At 35.3% G+C, this 18198-nt stretch overlaps 1 protein-coding gene across 2 annotated transcripts in view; it reads right to left on the bottom strand.

The window, feature by feature from the left end:
* Positions 1–18198, bottom strand: part of CSMD1 (CUB and Sushi multiple domains 1) — a 1153949-nt gene that overhangs the window by 228353 nt on the left and 907398 nt on the right. For both annotated transcript variants that reach the window (XM_068678424.1, XM_068678425.1), the window contains exons 22-23: positions 14246–14415; positions 6079–6235 (exon numbers count right to left, since the gene is read on the bottom strand). In XM_068678424.1, the coding sequence (XP_068534525.1) occupies positions 6079–6235; positions 14246–14415 (327 nt within the window). The remainder of the gene's footprint in view (positions 1–6078; positions 6236–14245; positions 14416–18198) is intronic.

The raw sequence follows: 18198 nt of genomic DNA, 5'->3' as shown, positions 1-18198 counted from the left end.
ATAGATGCATTATTCAGTGCACAGGAAAAACATGGCTTTGAGAATGTGGCTGGTTTATGTCAGGATTGAATGAACTGAAAGCAAAAGGCAGGTACCCTTCAGGAAGAATAAATAAATAAATAAATAAATAATGACAACATAAACATTCATGTTATTAAACAGGCTATCATAGTTCAATTGCAAGAGTAAATTACAGTTGAAATTGAACCTTTCTTTTAGAATTTATCTTTTTTTTTTTTTTTTGTCTTGATTATGCAACTTTAACTTTCTTTTCAAATAGTTTTTTTTGTGGGGTTAGTCACATGACCTGTGCTGCTCGAAATTACTTGTGAAATATATGCATAGGCTGAGGTATGTTCAGTTAGGTACTTTTTAGCTTTTGTTTGTTTCATTTAATTTTATCTTATGTTTTTAGTGCAGTGCATGAATTCTTTTTGGAAGAGATCTTATACACCGATTAGTTACTGAAAGGAAACTAAAGAGCTTCTTTTCATTACTGGATTGTTCTGCTCAGCAGACACAATACAGCCTGAGGCAAAGCCACTAGATTTCTGAATCTGAGCCTGTTTGCATGCAAGGATAATTGACTGAGTTTGCAGTTTCAGAACATTGTTTTCACTGACAGTCTTTTAACATTTTCAATTACTGTAGAATAGGAAATGAACTGAATTAAATTTCAGTTGAGGATTCTGTTAAATTAATTTCCAGATTTAAAACATTTATATACATTTAGGTTATGCTAATTCAGACTCACCTTCCATGTTCCAACTTTCACTGTCCCTTGAAAGATAAAGAAATAGCTAACATTTATAATGTAGAATTTAAACTGAAAATAAGAATGAAGCTTTTACCAGCAACAGAATTATATGAGTGCAAAACCAGTGCATCATGTGAGACAGATATTCCACAATTTCACTTTTCAATCTGAAAAGTCTATCTTCAGACAAATTAAATGAATACTGTAATAAAGTTAAGGATACACATTAAAAATAGAGGATTATAAATGCATATAAATTATTAAAAATTCATTGAAAAAATAAAAATCTATCCATGCACAATCCTAAGTCTGTTTTCCTTTAGGGAAACTACATGTAAACTGATGCAAATCCCATGCAATTGAGCACAGTTTAAGGGCCTGAATTTTGCACACTCTTTTGGCTGACATGATATCCACCCAGAATTCTTTTTTTGGTGAGAGAAATGGTCGTGAATTCAAAACTGATAGAAAACACCATTAAATTAAGTTCTGGGTGTACATAGCATCCACTCCAAATGTTTTCCTCTGAAGACAAATCCCAGCTGAGAATTTTTCTAGCCCTCATTTCCACTGTAGCAATGAATTGGAGGAAAACATCTAATTTGAACTCTTCAGAAGGATACAAATCCTCCTGCCAAATGCTCAGGAATTAACACAGAACTTCATTTTTAATCCAAACAAAGGAATGGGGAACAGAAAAGTGAAAGACCTTCAGAACGTTAAAATCTAGCTACAGAGTATACCACAAATCTCTGAATGGTATACATGGTCAGACTTTACTATAAAATCTGTAACTAGTTCTGCATGTATTTTATGCATGCAGAAGTCTGCTGTGAGGTAGATCATACTACTGAGTGACCCAGTGCAGCCAGGCATGTTCCTAAAGATAATATGTCAGTATTCCTCGGCCAGATGGACCCTTCCACTGGCTCAGCTCAGTGGACTCCAAGGCTTACTTTGCAGATAAGTGAAGCTTTTCCTTCTATTATATTCTGCACAGGACTGAGGAACCATGAAATTGCCATAGAGAGGTAGATAAGCTGCTACTTAAAGTAGATGTATGGATAAGAACAGACAGCAACTTCATGTTATCTCAGACAGGCAACTGCCAACCCACAGAACTTGGTAAAAGCCCTCAGGTCTCCGGAGAGTCCAAATATCACTTCTACATAGTGGTAATGTTCCTTACACATCACAGCTCAGAGATACTTCCTGAGGGCATGGGTGTATGATAACATGAAAACAAACACCTATCTTCAAGCACCATAAGAAATTAGTTTTGAGAGTTCTAGCCAGTACTGTGAAGACAGTCTTTACTTCTCAACATTGTGGGAAAACACAGAAAAATGTTTTACTGATAAATTGATAGACAGGGATTTGGACAGGAAACAGTCTTTTTCACTGCAATCTTTGTTTTGAGATGCAGAGATTGTCTGACGTGCTTTACCTATTTGCTAGGAATTTTGGACATGTAAATAAAACAGCAATGTCTTTAAAAGAAATTGTGAAAGCAATTTTGGTATTTACATTAAGGTGCACCAAATATGACACAAGTGAAATTACTGTACAAGTCATCTTCTCAAGGGTTAAGAGTGATCATTGTGAATTGTAAAACTCCAACAAAGCACAGAGTAGTCAGCTTTATACAGTACTCAGAGTGTCAGAGAGTAAAAGTATACCTCCCAAAGTATACCTCCCATACCTCCCAAAGTATAAATCTGGAATTATGAAAGAAGAATTGACATGTTATCATCCAAACAATTAGCAGTCACAATAGTTGGTTGTGGCTACAACATTATGTATAAACTTTTATAAAATTTTATAAATTTTACACACAGATTTCTGTTGATGTCTTAGAGATTTAAAACCATCTTAAAAGCCCTTTTTTTTGTTCCTTGGATTTTTCACAGACTTCCCCTGATGGTTAAAAAGAAAAATGTCTAAAGGGAGACAAAGAACTTAGCTATTTGTGCAAACTCTGTTTAAAAGGAGTAAGAAACAAAATAAAGGAAAATTTTTACAACTTTGGCTACATTTTTAAGACTAAAATGACTGCTTATATTAGAAGACAGTCTTATTTCCATGTCTTTGGTATATAAGACATGTAAACCAAAATAATCTATTGAAACCTGACATTACCTCAAGGAAAAAAAAAAAAAAAAAAAAAAAACAACAACAACAACAACAAAACTTCAGTCTCATAAAGCTTTTGTTATAATTTCTTCAGCACTGAGATATGAGCATTCACCGGAGTCATTCCCTCTGACACCAGTGTAGCTGTTGTACTGAACAATGAAAACAGTCTCTATTATTCATTACAACCTACTTCCACCCTAATTTTAAGGAAGCAGCTTTATACTGAGTTGTCTTACAGGAAGTAGACAAGTGTTCTTCTTTGTTCCTTTTGTTCCTCTGGTAGACTCAGATTCAGTTATTGTGCAAATTACAGTTTCATTGACTCTCACAGAGATATGGAATTTTCCTACCAATCTCAGGCTAAACTATTAACAAAACGTAACTGTCTCAGTCTTTCTGAATCAGAATTTCCTTAAACACAATTACTATTACTTTATTCCTCAGTCAAAATATTTCACATCTTCTCCAAAGAGTTCAGAAAGATTACAGATTGCTTCACCATCCAGTCCAGTAAAAAAATTCTCTCTGCCCACTGTGCTAAATCTATTTCCTTGAAATCTTCTTGTAGTTATGGATCACAGAATGAAATTACAATAATTTTGTTTCCATTCAGTATTGTTTCTAGCTTGAAGCAATCTTATCTATACATGTATTGCACATTTCATTAAAACTTGAATCCTTCACAGATTTTCTTTTAGTATAGAATCATAGAATCATAGAATATCCTGAGTTGGAAGGGACCCTTAAGGATTATCGAGTCCAACTCTTGACACCGCACAGGTCTACCCAAAAGTTCAGACCATGTGACTAAGTGCACAGTCCAATCTCTTCTTAAATTCAGACAGGCTCGGTGCAGTGACCACTTCCCTGGGGAGCCTGTTCCAGTGTGCAACCACCCTCTCTGTGAAGAACCCCCTCCTGATGTCAAGCCTAAATTTCCCCTGCCTCAGCTTAACCCCGTTCCCGCGGGTCCTGTCACTGGTGTTAATGGAGAAAAGGTCTCCTGCCTCTCGACACCCCCTTACGAGGAAGTTGTAGACTGCGATCTTATATTCTAATTTCTACAATTTTATACAAGCCACTCAGATTCTGGATTTATAGAATTCTGTTTTATTATTTCAGTAATGAGATTCTGAAAACAGAAATACAGATTTCTCTATGCACATTTCTGTTCTCATGGATCATTAGCTTTTTCTACTGTCTTATCTATAAATTTAGCATCATCCACAGAATTCAGAATGTTAAAAAAGATAGTATTGTGCAGAACTACAATAGTAACCTTTTAGTAAGTCTCTTTAATAACATGTTGCAATTGTTCTAAAACCCAAACTTCACAGCTGCACTAATCTCACTTTCAATAGTATTCATGAGAAGAAAAGCACTATAAAGGCAAACAATTAAAGGTAGCTGATATAGCCCCTCCAGGCAGCCAGAACTAAGCAACAATATAGACAATGACCAGAACTGATTTACTACTAGATTTATTACACCATCACTTTTCCTAGCACTCTTCAGCCTTACAGTATTTGTTATTCACCAGAATATATATTCCTTATTTCCTTCAGTAAGTCCACATTTTAATAATCCTTTATTTTTTTTCTTTGTTTAGTAATCATAAAGTATCTGGCATATTCCTATCTGGAATTCCTATCTAACGCAGTTTCTAAACAAAAATAGTGTTTATTTAGAAACTGCATTGAACTGCACCAAAAGATTAATTAATTAATTAATTAATTAAATAAAATCCCATCCAATAATGAATATAACTTTCTGTTATAATCTTCAAAATATTGCTTGGAGTGGAATCTTTTCAAAATGGGAGTCAGCACTGCAACCAATTTTCAAAGAACCCCAAAATAATAAATCTTATGCATCTTATGATGGTGAAAAGCACCACACTACAGTGTTTGGAAGTAACACTGAATATGGGTTGTTTCTACAGTCAATGTAATCAGATGGTTAGATGGTCACTACCTCACCAATGTGTTGTCTTGAATTTGACTTCCTGAAAATACATGTGAAAAGTAGGTAATTACATTGTATTTACAAATGGGGATCGTCTCATGTTAGAACAGGCAAAACTCATTACAGATAAACATATCAACATGAACTGCAGCAAAATGAGCATAAATGAGGAACAACAAAAGGAAGAAAAGGAAAAGGAGAAAGACATATCTCATTAAGATCTTCCCTGTGTACGCAGTTTTGTTAAGATTACTGTTAGAAGACTGTATCAAATTCTGTCTATGCACTTGCAGATGTATGAAAACATTTGATAGAACAGAAAAGAAGAGATTCAAAACTAATCAAACAGGCATGGGAAAAAAAGCTTTAAGACATGAAGTATATATTAACATACATAGAAAAAAATGGTACATGAGAGTAAGAGTTAGAATACTAAACTGAGGCATAAGAAAATCTAGCTACTGGATGCAGAAATTAAGCAAAATTCTGTCTTCAAATAAAGTGCTATTTCTAAATGCTACATGAAACTGTAGCAGGATTTGAAAGAAACTCATTCATCTCCCTTAAAATCAGAACCCTTAACATATTGTTTTTAAAGCAAATGGCTTAACCCTTGGAAAGATTCTACAGTCTGTATAGACAGATCAGAGTAGATATGCCTAGTGGTTCCTTCTGGATTCTGAAACATAAAATGAAAGAAAAATACTTTCTAGATTAAAACAAACATACAAACAAAAACCACATGAAGGATAGTATGATACTATTAAATTTATCAGGCAGAGCAGAAAGACAGAAAAGAAAGTAAGTGATTTCTGCTTATTTTACAGCTGACTCCAATCCAAAAGGAAGCCAGCACACGTATGAAAAAGAGCTACGATTCCATTTCTGTGCCATAGCTCCTTTTAATACTGTAACAAATTTGAAGTACAAAGTGATTCTCTTCTCTGCAGTACAGAAGATGATGTGAAAGGCAATAAATTGAAGGCAAGGGTTACTTGGAGATTCCTTGAAGTCTCAACTAAACATCTATTTATATGTATTGGAAACAAGCTAGTTATCCTCTAAAAATTCACTGTTCTGCCATCTAAATTACTTTAATAAATTACCTTCAGTCTGTGGGCTGAGTGTATGACTTGTGCAAACTTCACTCTGGTCCTCACAACCAGTCAGGACATTACAAGGTTAAGAACCCAGGCATACTTAATTCTAAGGCTACTTACTTGTATAAGTGAGCTGAAATCCTTGGTCAGTGTCAGATCCATTGGTATTAAACTCTATCCATAAATGGTTAGAGGTGCTGTTTAGGATAACTCCCATCATGTCATTTTTGGTGAAGGCTCCCAATGAGCGGGAAGAACTGTCTTTTCCATCATACACCTTGTAGAAACAAAATAATAGTATGAATAGTATGAAACTGGATACCTAAATATTTTAATCTGAATATCTGAAAAACTTTATACAACAATTCCAAAGTTAGCTATGCATTGGAAAAATCTTGCGGTGTATATATCGTGTTAGCAAATACATTTCTTCGTTATGAAATTCAGTGAAATACAGAATATTGTCACCCTTACAGTTTCTTTTTTTTTTTTTCTCTTTTTCAGTTTTGTTAGTTCTTCTTGAAGGAAATTAGTATTTATATGCAACTCTGTCTGCCGAGGTTTCATATCCTCACATTATTTTTCATGATAACTCACAAAGGTTAATAGAAGTATAATTTCTAAAATCACTATTGAAGTAATGCTGAAAGAGGCAAACCCCATTCTACTTTGTTCTTTCCTGCCTGGAGATATCAAAAAGCAGAACTGAAGTATTAAAGTCAATATATCACTTTTTATTTCAAACTCTGAGCCTGCAACATTTTTTGTTTTACTGTAGGTTTTAACAAAGAAAGATAAGTTTTCAAAGAAATATGTGAGTCTCTTTCCAAACTAAGTGCAGAGATGTTCTTATTTACTATGTTACTTTATCTAAAAATGTCAATAGAGGACAAAAATAACAATATTACCCCCTGTCATTTTTCAAATCCTAGAATGAGTAAGAATGTCATTTTTATTGTTCACCAATACAAGACAACAACGAAGAGCTGGTATTGATTAGGGAATGGAAAATTACTTTTGCTTATTGGAAAACCTTGAAAGACATGAAATCCCAAAATAGTCCTCTGTAGTTTTTGTCCCCAAATGAATTTAAAAACCTGATTTTTTCTTTAATTTAATTAAATCACCTATACTTTCTTATGGAAAAATAGACAAATACAAACTGTGTTTCACACTTCAAGGCATGTAACACTCATGGATTCTTCTGCAGAAGTAATGAATCTGAACAGTTGGTTTCTAATGTGAAGTGAAAGATAATTTATTCTGTCCACAAATGTCCTACAATGACTAGATATTTAAGCTGCATTAACAGTAAACATCTAAGCTCTGGATCTTCATCTCTTCATTCTCAGACCTTGTGTTATACAATAAGGATTTATCTTTATTCCAAACAGAAGTCAGTGACCCACTTAACAATTTAAATTCCTGCATTCAAGTCACAGAAACTTCTTCCTATTTTAATGTTCAGCTAGATGTAAAAACAAAATTTAGAAACCCATCTTTAGAGATGACAAACAATTGCAACTACATTTATGGATGATAACCAACTGTTAGAAGCAGAGCTATCTTCCCAATGTAGAAAATATGTAGAAAATGTCATCAACATGTTAATGTCTTAAAAGAAGCCTCATTCAAATCAATTGTTGTGATTAACAAAATAAAATAATAAAAACAACATGCATAAAGATTTTTTTAATATGAAAGCACAAATTTTGTTTCATTAATATACACAGACATAAATAACAACCTTCCTTCAAAGAAGCTTCTGAACAATAATAAATTGTACTAGCCGTTGTTAGAACAATACACGTTTTCCTATTACTAAGGCAAAGATTGTCTTATACTAGGACACATAGATGAGTTGTTGCAAGTCACAATCAATTGTAATGAACACATGTATGCTAAGTATAGCATACATCTCTTGGCAGAAATGACTTCAAGCTGTGCTAGCAATATCCAAGAAAAAAAAAAAAGCCTTCAAACTCCTACCACTGTCCTGGGCCAGAATTATAGATCTATCTCACTGATTGATTGCACTTTATTTATCAGAGCTGGAAATCTATTTTATAAAATAATTATTGTATAAAATAAAATAATAAAAAAACCGCACCATATACTATGCAGAAAGCACAGATATTTTACTTTGTTTCAGAGATTTACTAGTTTCAATGGGATAATGGACTTTTAATTGTAATTACTAGTAAATGCTATCTGAATTAAAATAAAATTGATTTTCACTTGTTTTTAAAAGACAAAAAAATACCATGAATAACTACAATTGTTCCTTAGACATCCTGCTCCAATGGTGTTCTGCCTCATTGACTTTACAGATACTCTTGATGCGTGAGGATCAGCAAATTAAATCATATTCTCTCTCAATATTAATCCAGATACAAATGCAAATGCCATTTTATGAAATAAAAATAAGAGGAATCATGTGAAAGCAGCTGTGAAAAGGCAGGGACTATTTTTAACTGGTAACACTTGTCCTCCTGTTGCCAACATTATAGACATAACTCAGTACATCTCTATACTACTAACTGAAACTATCATTGAACAAGTAACAAGAATTGAATTCAGCTCAACCATTCATACTGATAACTTGTTTGAATTGTCCCTGGAAAAGTTTTGCTGCAAGCCAGGCTGCATTTTCCCTAACAGTTCTTGGTCACAGTTTGGCAATTAGTGTGGGCCAAGGACTATTCCCAATAGGCAGCTTGTGTGCTGCCACTGTGTTCTGATGTATGGAGGAGATAAACCATAAACTGATGTATGGAGGAGATAAACCATAAACTGCCTCCAGAGCCAGAAAACATTAATAACTGGTACAGACATTGCCACTATAGGGCACATGCTTAATTCATGTAGGAGAAACAATTTCAAATATAACTCACAATTACCAAGTACTGCTTTCTGTGCCATGGAGGAAACTCAAAGATATTTGGCCACATAGCTTCTGAAAGACATGAAATTATACCCTGGTTTTAGTGTTGCCTCTAACAAATTCATGGTGATTGAATGATAAAGATATCACCAAATGAAACCATTTTAAAGAATTAAAAAGTTTCAAGTGGTGTGGTCACTGAAGCAGAAAGATGAGGAATCTGAAGTGTCAGTCAGAAAGAATAAGCTTTAAAATACTCAGCTGTCCCAGAGACTCAGCTTAGCTATTCACCGCAAAATGGTGCCTCCGCTTCTATTTCTTTTAGAATTTTTTTTTTTTTTTAAGAAGTCAGAAGTTCTGACCTCTTTCCCCCCAGTTCAAGTTCAAACTTTTTTACAGCTATAGGAAGCTTTGCCCATAACTTACAGTTATTACTCTGGCAATACATTGCAAGTACTCTCCTTGGAATCATTTATTTTACCCCTTCCTCATGTACATAGCCTTATGTCAGAAACACTTTTGAAAATTATGTTATTCCCTATGAACTACTTAATTTCAATATTTAAATGACTTTTCAGTTCATACTTGTGCCAAGCAAACCTAGCTAAACACACACAGTTGAAGCTGTTTTTACATTTTAAAAGCATGTAGGAGACAGAGCACAACTCTGTGCCAGAGCAGGAGACAGGCACAACTTGATTGTCCACACAATATTTATTGTTAGCACATCCTTGGCACTCATTTAATACAGGCCTACTACCACCCTCACAAATCTTTTCTGAGAAAGTGATAGCTCAGGAGATAGGCCAGGGACTGTATCCAAGAGGAAGTGTAAGTGAACCACCTTGTTTTGTAAGATTAGAGAGTTTAATGTTATGGATGTATTCAAACTGTAGAACTTGGCCTTGGGGGCAGTAGAGAACAATCGTGGCATTGTTTAGTGCACTAAGATAAATGAAGCCAGGACATTCAGGGATGTTCCATTTCACCTAAGTATTTGTGAGGAGTTGAGAGGTACATGCTTGCTCTGCTGCTAGGTTGAAAATATGCTGGCAAGAAGAGAGGACAGTGCCACTGTTATTCATGAAGTACAATCTCCCAGTAATGACGCTAATGTACATGCATCTGCTGTGGGATGTAAAAACAGATACCTGAAGAAGAAACAAATGCTGGCAAGATTTTTTTAAAATCCAGTTTCTCTTTCTGATAATAAGAATAAATTACTTATAATTAAACTCTGCAATTTTCTTCATCTTCCTATATATGTTCCCCAATCTTTGTATTAAATCCTCATGGAATTCTTTGCCTTCTTACTTCAAACAAATAGTGATATTACATACTTTGTAAGACATTTGTGGAGTATTGACCTTGGCATTGCCAGGATTGTTTCTCAGATGTTTCTTTTTCCCCTCATTACTCTTTCTCACACACTGCTGAGCAGCATTTTTTACCTTTTCTCAAATACATTTCCCAGAGGTGCCTCCATCTCAGCTGCTGGGCCCAGCCGTGCCCTGTGGTGGGGCCATTGGAGCTGGCTGGAACCTGCTGTGTCTGGCACGGGGCAGCCCTGGCCTCTCCTCTCAGAAGAGCTCTGCAGCCCCCCAGCTGCCAGTACTGTGCCACGGATGCAAAATGCAATACTATATAAGCACTTATTTTCTTCAAAAGTAGAAAGGTATTCAGGTGGGAAAGTGTTCTGTGGTTCAGAACAAGGTTTATAAATATTCTGAAGACTCAGTGCATCCCTTGCAAGCTGCTTGAAAGGCAAAAGTCTTGGGGCTTTCTTCTGTGCAAGCACAAGATAATGTCTGGTGATTATACCATACTTTGCTCATATTTATGTACACAGAGGAAAGGAAGCAAACTTAAGAATTCTGCATCTCTGCCAATGCTTTGGGGAAGGTAAGCATTTGGAGAGTGTTATAATTTCCCAGTTGCTCAGACTGTAGATCTGGTCAGAGTACATTAAAATTTATTTCTGTCACACATGCCAAGATCTACCTCACAGACAAACCACAAAAGAAAAGGAAAGAGACTAGATGGTATGTATTTGCCTAAACCATGCTATAAGCAAAACAAGCAACCACAGTTAAGATACAATTCTGAAGCATCTTAGGGAATTAAAATAGCATGTTAGCCAAGACTGAACTCATCCATGCTGAAAAATGAGGTGCTGTAGTCCATATGGTATCTCCCTTTTTCCTCACCCATATTAAAGAGACAGATTTCCTTGGGAAAAAAAAAAAAACAAAAATAAATCAATAAATAAAAGATAAAAGAAACTACTTCTTTACATAGTGAACTTTCAGGATTTATTGTCGCAGAACAGGTATGTACTATCAACTGATCTAAATGACTAACGAAATTAAAAGACAACAGGTCCATAACAGATAACGAACAGAACAAACAGTAAAATGCGGTCTAACTTAACCCAACAGCTGTGGATGCTGGGGAAACCTAAGGGGAACAGAGCACAGACAAGTGGTCAGGCTTGCTTATTTTACCCAAATAATACTTTCTATTACCATTACCAGAGAAGGAATACTGAGCTAGATGGACCACTTGGATAAACTCAACTAGGTTAAGTTTCTAAGATAAATGGCATTGTTTTGGAAAACAAAATTCTTGCTGTCTTCCTCTGCTAGGTTGCTAGAGTGTTCTATGTTTTCAGCTAGCAGAATTTAAATAATCAAAGAATATCTCTTCTTAGTGATAATCAGTCAGCATCATCTCCTGATGCATGACAAAAGCATTTCCTTCAGTCTTGAAGGACATCTTACAAAGAATAGCTAAAAAAATAAGAAGCTGCATGGACAAGTTTATATAATCTGAATGCTAGTGATACCTTAGCCAGGCTGCCACTAATATAAACAAAGCAAGGACGAACCCCCAAACATTAACATTCAGTTGTATGTTCTGTTTAACCTTCAGCACATTTTCAGTCAAGACTTTGGCCTGCTCCAATTGTCAGTCTTCCAGACAATGTCTGGGTAAGGTTTGGGAGCTTGCTTAGATCAAGGACTGATTCCCATAGAAGTATATACAAGCACATCCTGGCATGGGAGTGGAGACAAAATAGACATTAGTTATATAAATGCAGGCTATGGAGAGGTTATGGGGGAAGAGAGTTTAATTGTGTAGATGGAGATTGTGCTGTGCTATTTGCTTCGTATCGAGAGAACAGGCCTTGCAGTTCAGACTTAACCGTAATTTTGCTGTTGCTTGCTTTGGATCCTCAGGAGTAATATGCTAACAGATTCACAAAAGAAGAAAGTATGTGACAGATTGCCCTGAACAGCTTTCTCTCCAGCAAATCTTTCTTACAGCTTCAGGGAATAACTCTAAGTATGCTTGACATAACTCATGAAAAGTTCTGAAGAATAATTGAGTTTCTTGAATTCTTGTTTAGGGTTTTCTAATCTTTTTTTTTTTTTTTTTTTTTTTTTAAATTTTATTGTGGTTCAGGTAGTCTCTTAAATTGTTTACAAACAATTGCAAAGCTTCTCAGAGACTTAAGTACAGTATCCAAGCAGTTCAGTGGTCAGTTAAGTTCTTCTGTGTCTGCTGCATCTATTCATGGTTTTGTGGGATCTGTGCTACCAAACCATGGAACATGGGAGCAAAGGACAATACAGACCACATATTTTGCCCACTTACTCAATTTTCATTGATCTAAAATGAAACCTGCAAGCTAAGATCATAGTATCATAGAATATTCTAAGTTGGAAGGGCTCCACAAAGATTAAGTGCAACTCCCAGCTCCACTTAGGATCACCTAAAAATCAAACCATGTCTAAAAGCATTTTCCAAACACTTTTTGAACCTCAGCATGCTTGATGCCATGACCACCCTGGGAAGCCTGTCCCAGTGTCCAGCCACTCTCTCAGTGACAAACCTTTTCCTGATAGCCTGACCCTCCCCTGTCCCAGCTCCATGCCGTTCCCTCAGGTCTTGTCACTGTCCCCAGAGAGCAAAGCTCAGAGCTTGCCCCTCTGCTCCCCTCGTGAGGGAGCTGCAGGCCACCATGAGGCCTCCCCTCAGCCTGCTCTGTTCTGGGCTGAACAAACCAAAGGAGCTTAGCTGCTCATGGGTCTTGTCCTCTGGACCTTTACCATAGAACTTTCAGTGTTTAATACACAAGCACAAAGACCTTTATTATCAATGATTTGTGGGTAAAGATGGAGGAAGTGTTGTTCTTTTAACTGCAACATTCTAATACTGTTGGTGTTTTTTTAAGTTTTGCTTAATTCATGTTTTGATCCAGTCTGTAATTGCTACAAAGAACAGTATAGTAACAAAGATATGAATGTTTGTATTAGGAAAGTCAGTACTTAAAGAGAAGCCCCTCCCCCGCCCCCTTTTTTCCTTTGATTTTAAAATTCTCACACATTTACATAAGGAGACTCTTCTGATGGAATAATAGATAAAAGAATGGAAAACAAAAATTGCTCTATAATAGGGATATCTTTAAACTACTGTGGGAAGTGCACATAAAAAATAGTACAATCAGGTTAGAAACACAGACAATTATTTCTAACATGCTAAATGGGTTGCTGTGATATCCCCAGATAGCAAGTTGCTAACTGAATTCAGAGTCCTCAGTGATTTGAAGTATCAATTAACTCTGAAAAATTAGAGACATAAACTTGAAAGAGTAATTTAATGTATGGGAATAAAACATGGCATTCATCTGAAGTGTTGAGCATATAAGAATGTAGCAGCCATTATTTAAAAAAAGATTATGAACATACTGTAGAGAAGTACATGTTAAAATCTGTTCATATTTGTTTCAAACATTAGCTACAGAGTAAGAGCGAAAGAAAGAAAACCAACTTTAAGTACTGCTTTAGTCAATATTACAGAATCACAGAATGGTTGAGGTTGGAAGGGACCTATGTAGACCATGTGGCCCAACCCCCTGCTCAGTCAGGGACACCTAGAGAAATAAAATACACCTAGAGCAAATACAATAACCTATATTACCTGGCATTTTTTTATTCCAATGAAAAAATTAATTAATTTGAAAGAAATGCCCACTCTGTGCAAGATAAATAAGAGAATAAAAATGTACCGATGATGTACCATCTGCAATTAAAAACTGTCCATTTTAAGCAATCGCAGCGCTTCTCTTACAAATATTCTTGTGAACAGAAAATGATATCAACACTTTAGTTTTCAAAATTCAAGTTTACATTTTAGGTTTTCTATTTCCATTTACATCCAATGTAAACGGCCTAATATTTCTATAAATACAATTGAACTTTTAATGTCACCTATATTCAGACAATTTACATTCGGTGTGGGAAAGTGAAATGAAGATAAAGATATTTGGTATTAAATACTGAGTCATTCATGTAGTGTGAATGTTGAGCATGACAGAAAGTGAAATAATTTTCTTTTTACCTTAACAATATCTCCCTCACGCAGCTGAAAACTCCTGGCTCTAAGATGGATCCCTTTTCCAGCCTCCGTTTCAATTTTATAGATACATTCATGGTTGTTGTCATAATTAGATGGAAAATTTGGAGACAACAATGTTCCTTCATTTCCAGAGACAGTTGCTCCACATTCAGCTAAAGGAGACAGACACATTAAAAAAAAAAAAAAAAAAAAGGAAAAAAAAAAAGAAAAAAGTGAATTATCCATTTCAAAAAAATGTAGGTTATTTTCAGTAATATTTAATCTCTATGAAAACTCTAACTAACTTGCTATGACTATCTAGGAAAAGTACATATCTGTTGGATTTCATCTATAGGACAAACATCTAAAAGCCCTACCAAAGTTGCTATTTCCAGCATTTCACTGTGTAAATGTGCACTTTGGTGCTTTTATCTAGTTCCCTTTACCTCCATTTTATCCCTTGGTCTTCCCATCAGGCTAACTTGTAACACAGCTTGGCCAGATTCCACAAAAATTAGAGGTTCTGTTGAAATATATTTATTGTTGTAACATTTCAAATAAATGTAACATTGATTTCACCTACTCGCTTGCACAGCTTTTACAGGTACTAGAAAAAGCCGACAATAATCTGCTGAGATAAAGCAGTCTGGCAATAAATCAAAAGCAGTCACATTTTTTCCACCAGGTATGAAAACAAAACAAGAAAAAATGTAGAACAAAACAACAGTTATTGATATTTGTCAGCATCAAGCAGACAGCTCCCTTCCTTTCCAGGGAAAAACTAGGTGAGTCTTTTTCACAGCCACCTGTAGTAAGAACTGACAATTTCAGGAGTAGAAGGTTTTGTCATTACTTCCCAGTAAAGTAAAGAAATATTTAGAAAGAGTGGTGTATTTCAGCCTGTGGGCTCAGTTTGAATTCTGAATAAAGACTAATAAAATTATTCCAAATGTGCAATGTAAATTTCAGCACATAAATGAACGCTGAAAGAGATAGAAAATAATATTGATATACTGTTCAAAAAAAAAAAAAAAATTAAATGCTTAAAAATGGCCTAAAAATGCCTTCTAAAACCTCCAGTCAATATATTAATATTGATTTATATGTGTTTTTTTTGTGTGATTTTTTTTTTTTTTTTTTAAGGCAGATTGGATTGACTAATATTTATGCTTCATTGTTCAATCTAAGGATAAAATATATTATGTAAAATCCAGATTTTGACCTAAACATCATTCAGACCTTATTCAGAGTTTGGCACAAACCTGTTATAACAATTAACATAAGAACAAATAAATGTATAATCATAAACCAATAGACACATTTTACAGAAGTGGTAACTTTTTCTTTTTTTTCCTGTAAGCTTTAAATAGACTCCTAGGGCTCATAGGACATTCAAGATATTCATTTTTGGAAGTGTGGATTTTACAATTTTAGAATTGTAAATTTCTTTTAGAAAAAATACATTATTTTTTTCTTACAATCATTTTGAAAATACAGAGTAAAGATACAGCAGAAAAATAAATCATGAACACATTCTTTTAAACATATTCGGGGTATAATGCATGTTTCATATTTATATATAAACTATCTAAAAATCCTACATTTAAATTTCAGATGCCTTAACAAAGTTATGTGCTTTTGCTTTTGAAAAGGCCAAAACCAGTAAATTATTCTGTACTTCTTCCCTTCAATAAAACTGAAGAAAGAAAGGAAGGAAGAAGCAGAAGGAGAGGGAAACTGGAAGGAATGCATGAAATGGGGGAAAGCGGGAAGGAAAGATTAAAAGAGAGAAGAAAGGAATTTAGGAAGGAAATAGTCACAGAGTCTTCTTTCTGCTCTACATTTGGGCTCTCCTTGGGCAAGGTGAAGAAGGAAATCAAAAAGGATCAGGCTCAGGATTCTTGATTTAACATGTAAATTAGAGATCAATTTATATTTTAAAGTATGGCTCTTCCTTAGGTTACTTTGACCATGAGCTGCAGTAGAGGAGAAGAGCACTGAAAGTGCTCTTCATAGGCAGAAGAGCACTGAAAGTTAGCCACTGCCACCAAACCTCAGACAGATGAACTGTTCCTTTGTGGGGCAGTCTAAAGTCATTTTATATTGTTTAAATGTTGCAAAGAATATTAGAAGACTGACAAATGAACTAGATACTATGATACCTCTTTGGTAAAGGATCTCTCAAATATGGGATACTACTACATATGGTGATATATATATATCTCTACACATTTGTGTGTGTATGTGTGTACATGTGCATACATAACTCTTTTTGTAATTGACTTTTGGGAAGAAAGTCAAGTGCCTTATGCCCTAAGGACTTCAACCAAATATTTTTATAACCATTCCTGCACACTGGAATCCAGAACTGGATGAGGGTTTAGAAAATCTGAACAGCATCCATGAACAATATGAAGCTCATGTCAACAGGAAAAAGGTACTCAGTCAAAAGGCATCTCTCCCCTTTTAGGCCCTAGTGTTCTACTGAGCAATACAGGAAACTCCATGTGTTTTTTTTGTTTGTTTTGTTTTAAAATATCTACAATAGAGGGTACCGTTAAAAAAAAAATATATATATATATATATCATATAGTAATTAACACATGTAGTCAGAATGTATGACACCAAAATTCAATTCACTTTTCTGCCTCTGGGAAACCAAACATGCATCTCCTACAACCTCTAATTCAGACAAATTAATTAGAAAATGAGCAAATGTTGGCTAACCTCTTTAGCATAATGGGTAGGGCATTAAACAGGGAAGCGGAATACTTCAAGGAAATTCATGCATTAAACAGTCAGGAAATAATATTTTGAAGTGACCCATTCACTGTTGCCCTGTGACTCCCAAACTAGTAGACTTGAAAAACATACTCATGTTCACTTCCATTTTCATTACTTCCAAGAAATCTTTAATTCTTTATGCAAAATGAAAAAAAAAGAAAAAAAAAAAAGCCAATCACTTCTGAAATATTTAATGCAATGTTCTTTATCTAGCACATGTGCTTTATGAGTAAGTACTGCTTTTAGCACCTCCAGTTAAACAGAGAAATCTTATCAGATGATTCTGAAAGAGCTCTTTGCTTCTTCCCTGCAGAGGACTTCCACTGTCTTTCACAACACTATTTTACTTCAACACCTTACGGATTCCTTTTGCCCACTCCCCGTGAGAATGATCTGCTTCCCCAGCCCATACAAATGAAATAGAAAATATTTCTTACGTTCCCTACGTATGAAAAAAAAAAAAAAAAAAACATTTCTGCTTGTATATTCATTTATTAAGCACTGAATTTCTGTGTTCTATGTAGATAGTATTTTCAGGACTAGGTCCTCCAGCTGTATCGTTTAAAAAAAAAAACAACAACAACATATTTCATACTGCTCTTTGTGAGATTATATGATGTGTTAAATTAGTATAATGGTGTGTATATGAGTACAATTTAATAAATATCTGCATATGATAAACTTCAAAAAATGCTGTAACACAGATGTAGCACTTACACACACACAGAGAATCATCTAGGTTGGAAGAGACCTCCAAGATCACCTAGTCCAACCTCTGACCTAACACCAACAAGTCCTCCACTAAACCATATCCCTAAGCTATACATCTAAACATCTTTTAAAGACCTCCAGGGATGGTAACTCCACCACTTCCCTGGGCAGCCTGTTCCAATGTCTAACAACCCTTTCGGTAAAGAAGTTCTTCCTAACATCCAACCTAAAACTCCCCTGGCGCAACTTAAGCCCATTCCCCCTCGTCCTGTCACCAGGCACATGGGAGAACAGACCAACCCCCACCTCACTACAGCCTCCTTTAAGGTACCTATAGAGAGTGATAAGGTCATCCCTGAGCCTCCTCTTCTCCAGGCTGAACGAACCCAGCTCCCTCAGCCGCTCCTTGTAGGATGTGTTCTCCAGATCCCTCAACAGCTTCATCACCCTTCTCTGGACTC

This window comes from Anas acuta, chromosome 3 (genome assembly GCF_963932015.1).
Source record: "Anas acuta chromosome 3, bAnaAcu1.1, whole genome shotgun sequence".
Classification (NCBI taxonomy): domain Eukaryota; kingdom Metazoa; phylum Chordata; class Aves; order Anseriformes; family Anatidae; genus Anas; species Anas acuta.
The sequence above is the reverse complement of the archived record's forward strand: the minus strand, read 5'-3'. Positions and strand labels throughout refer to the sequence as shown.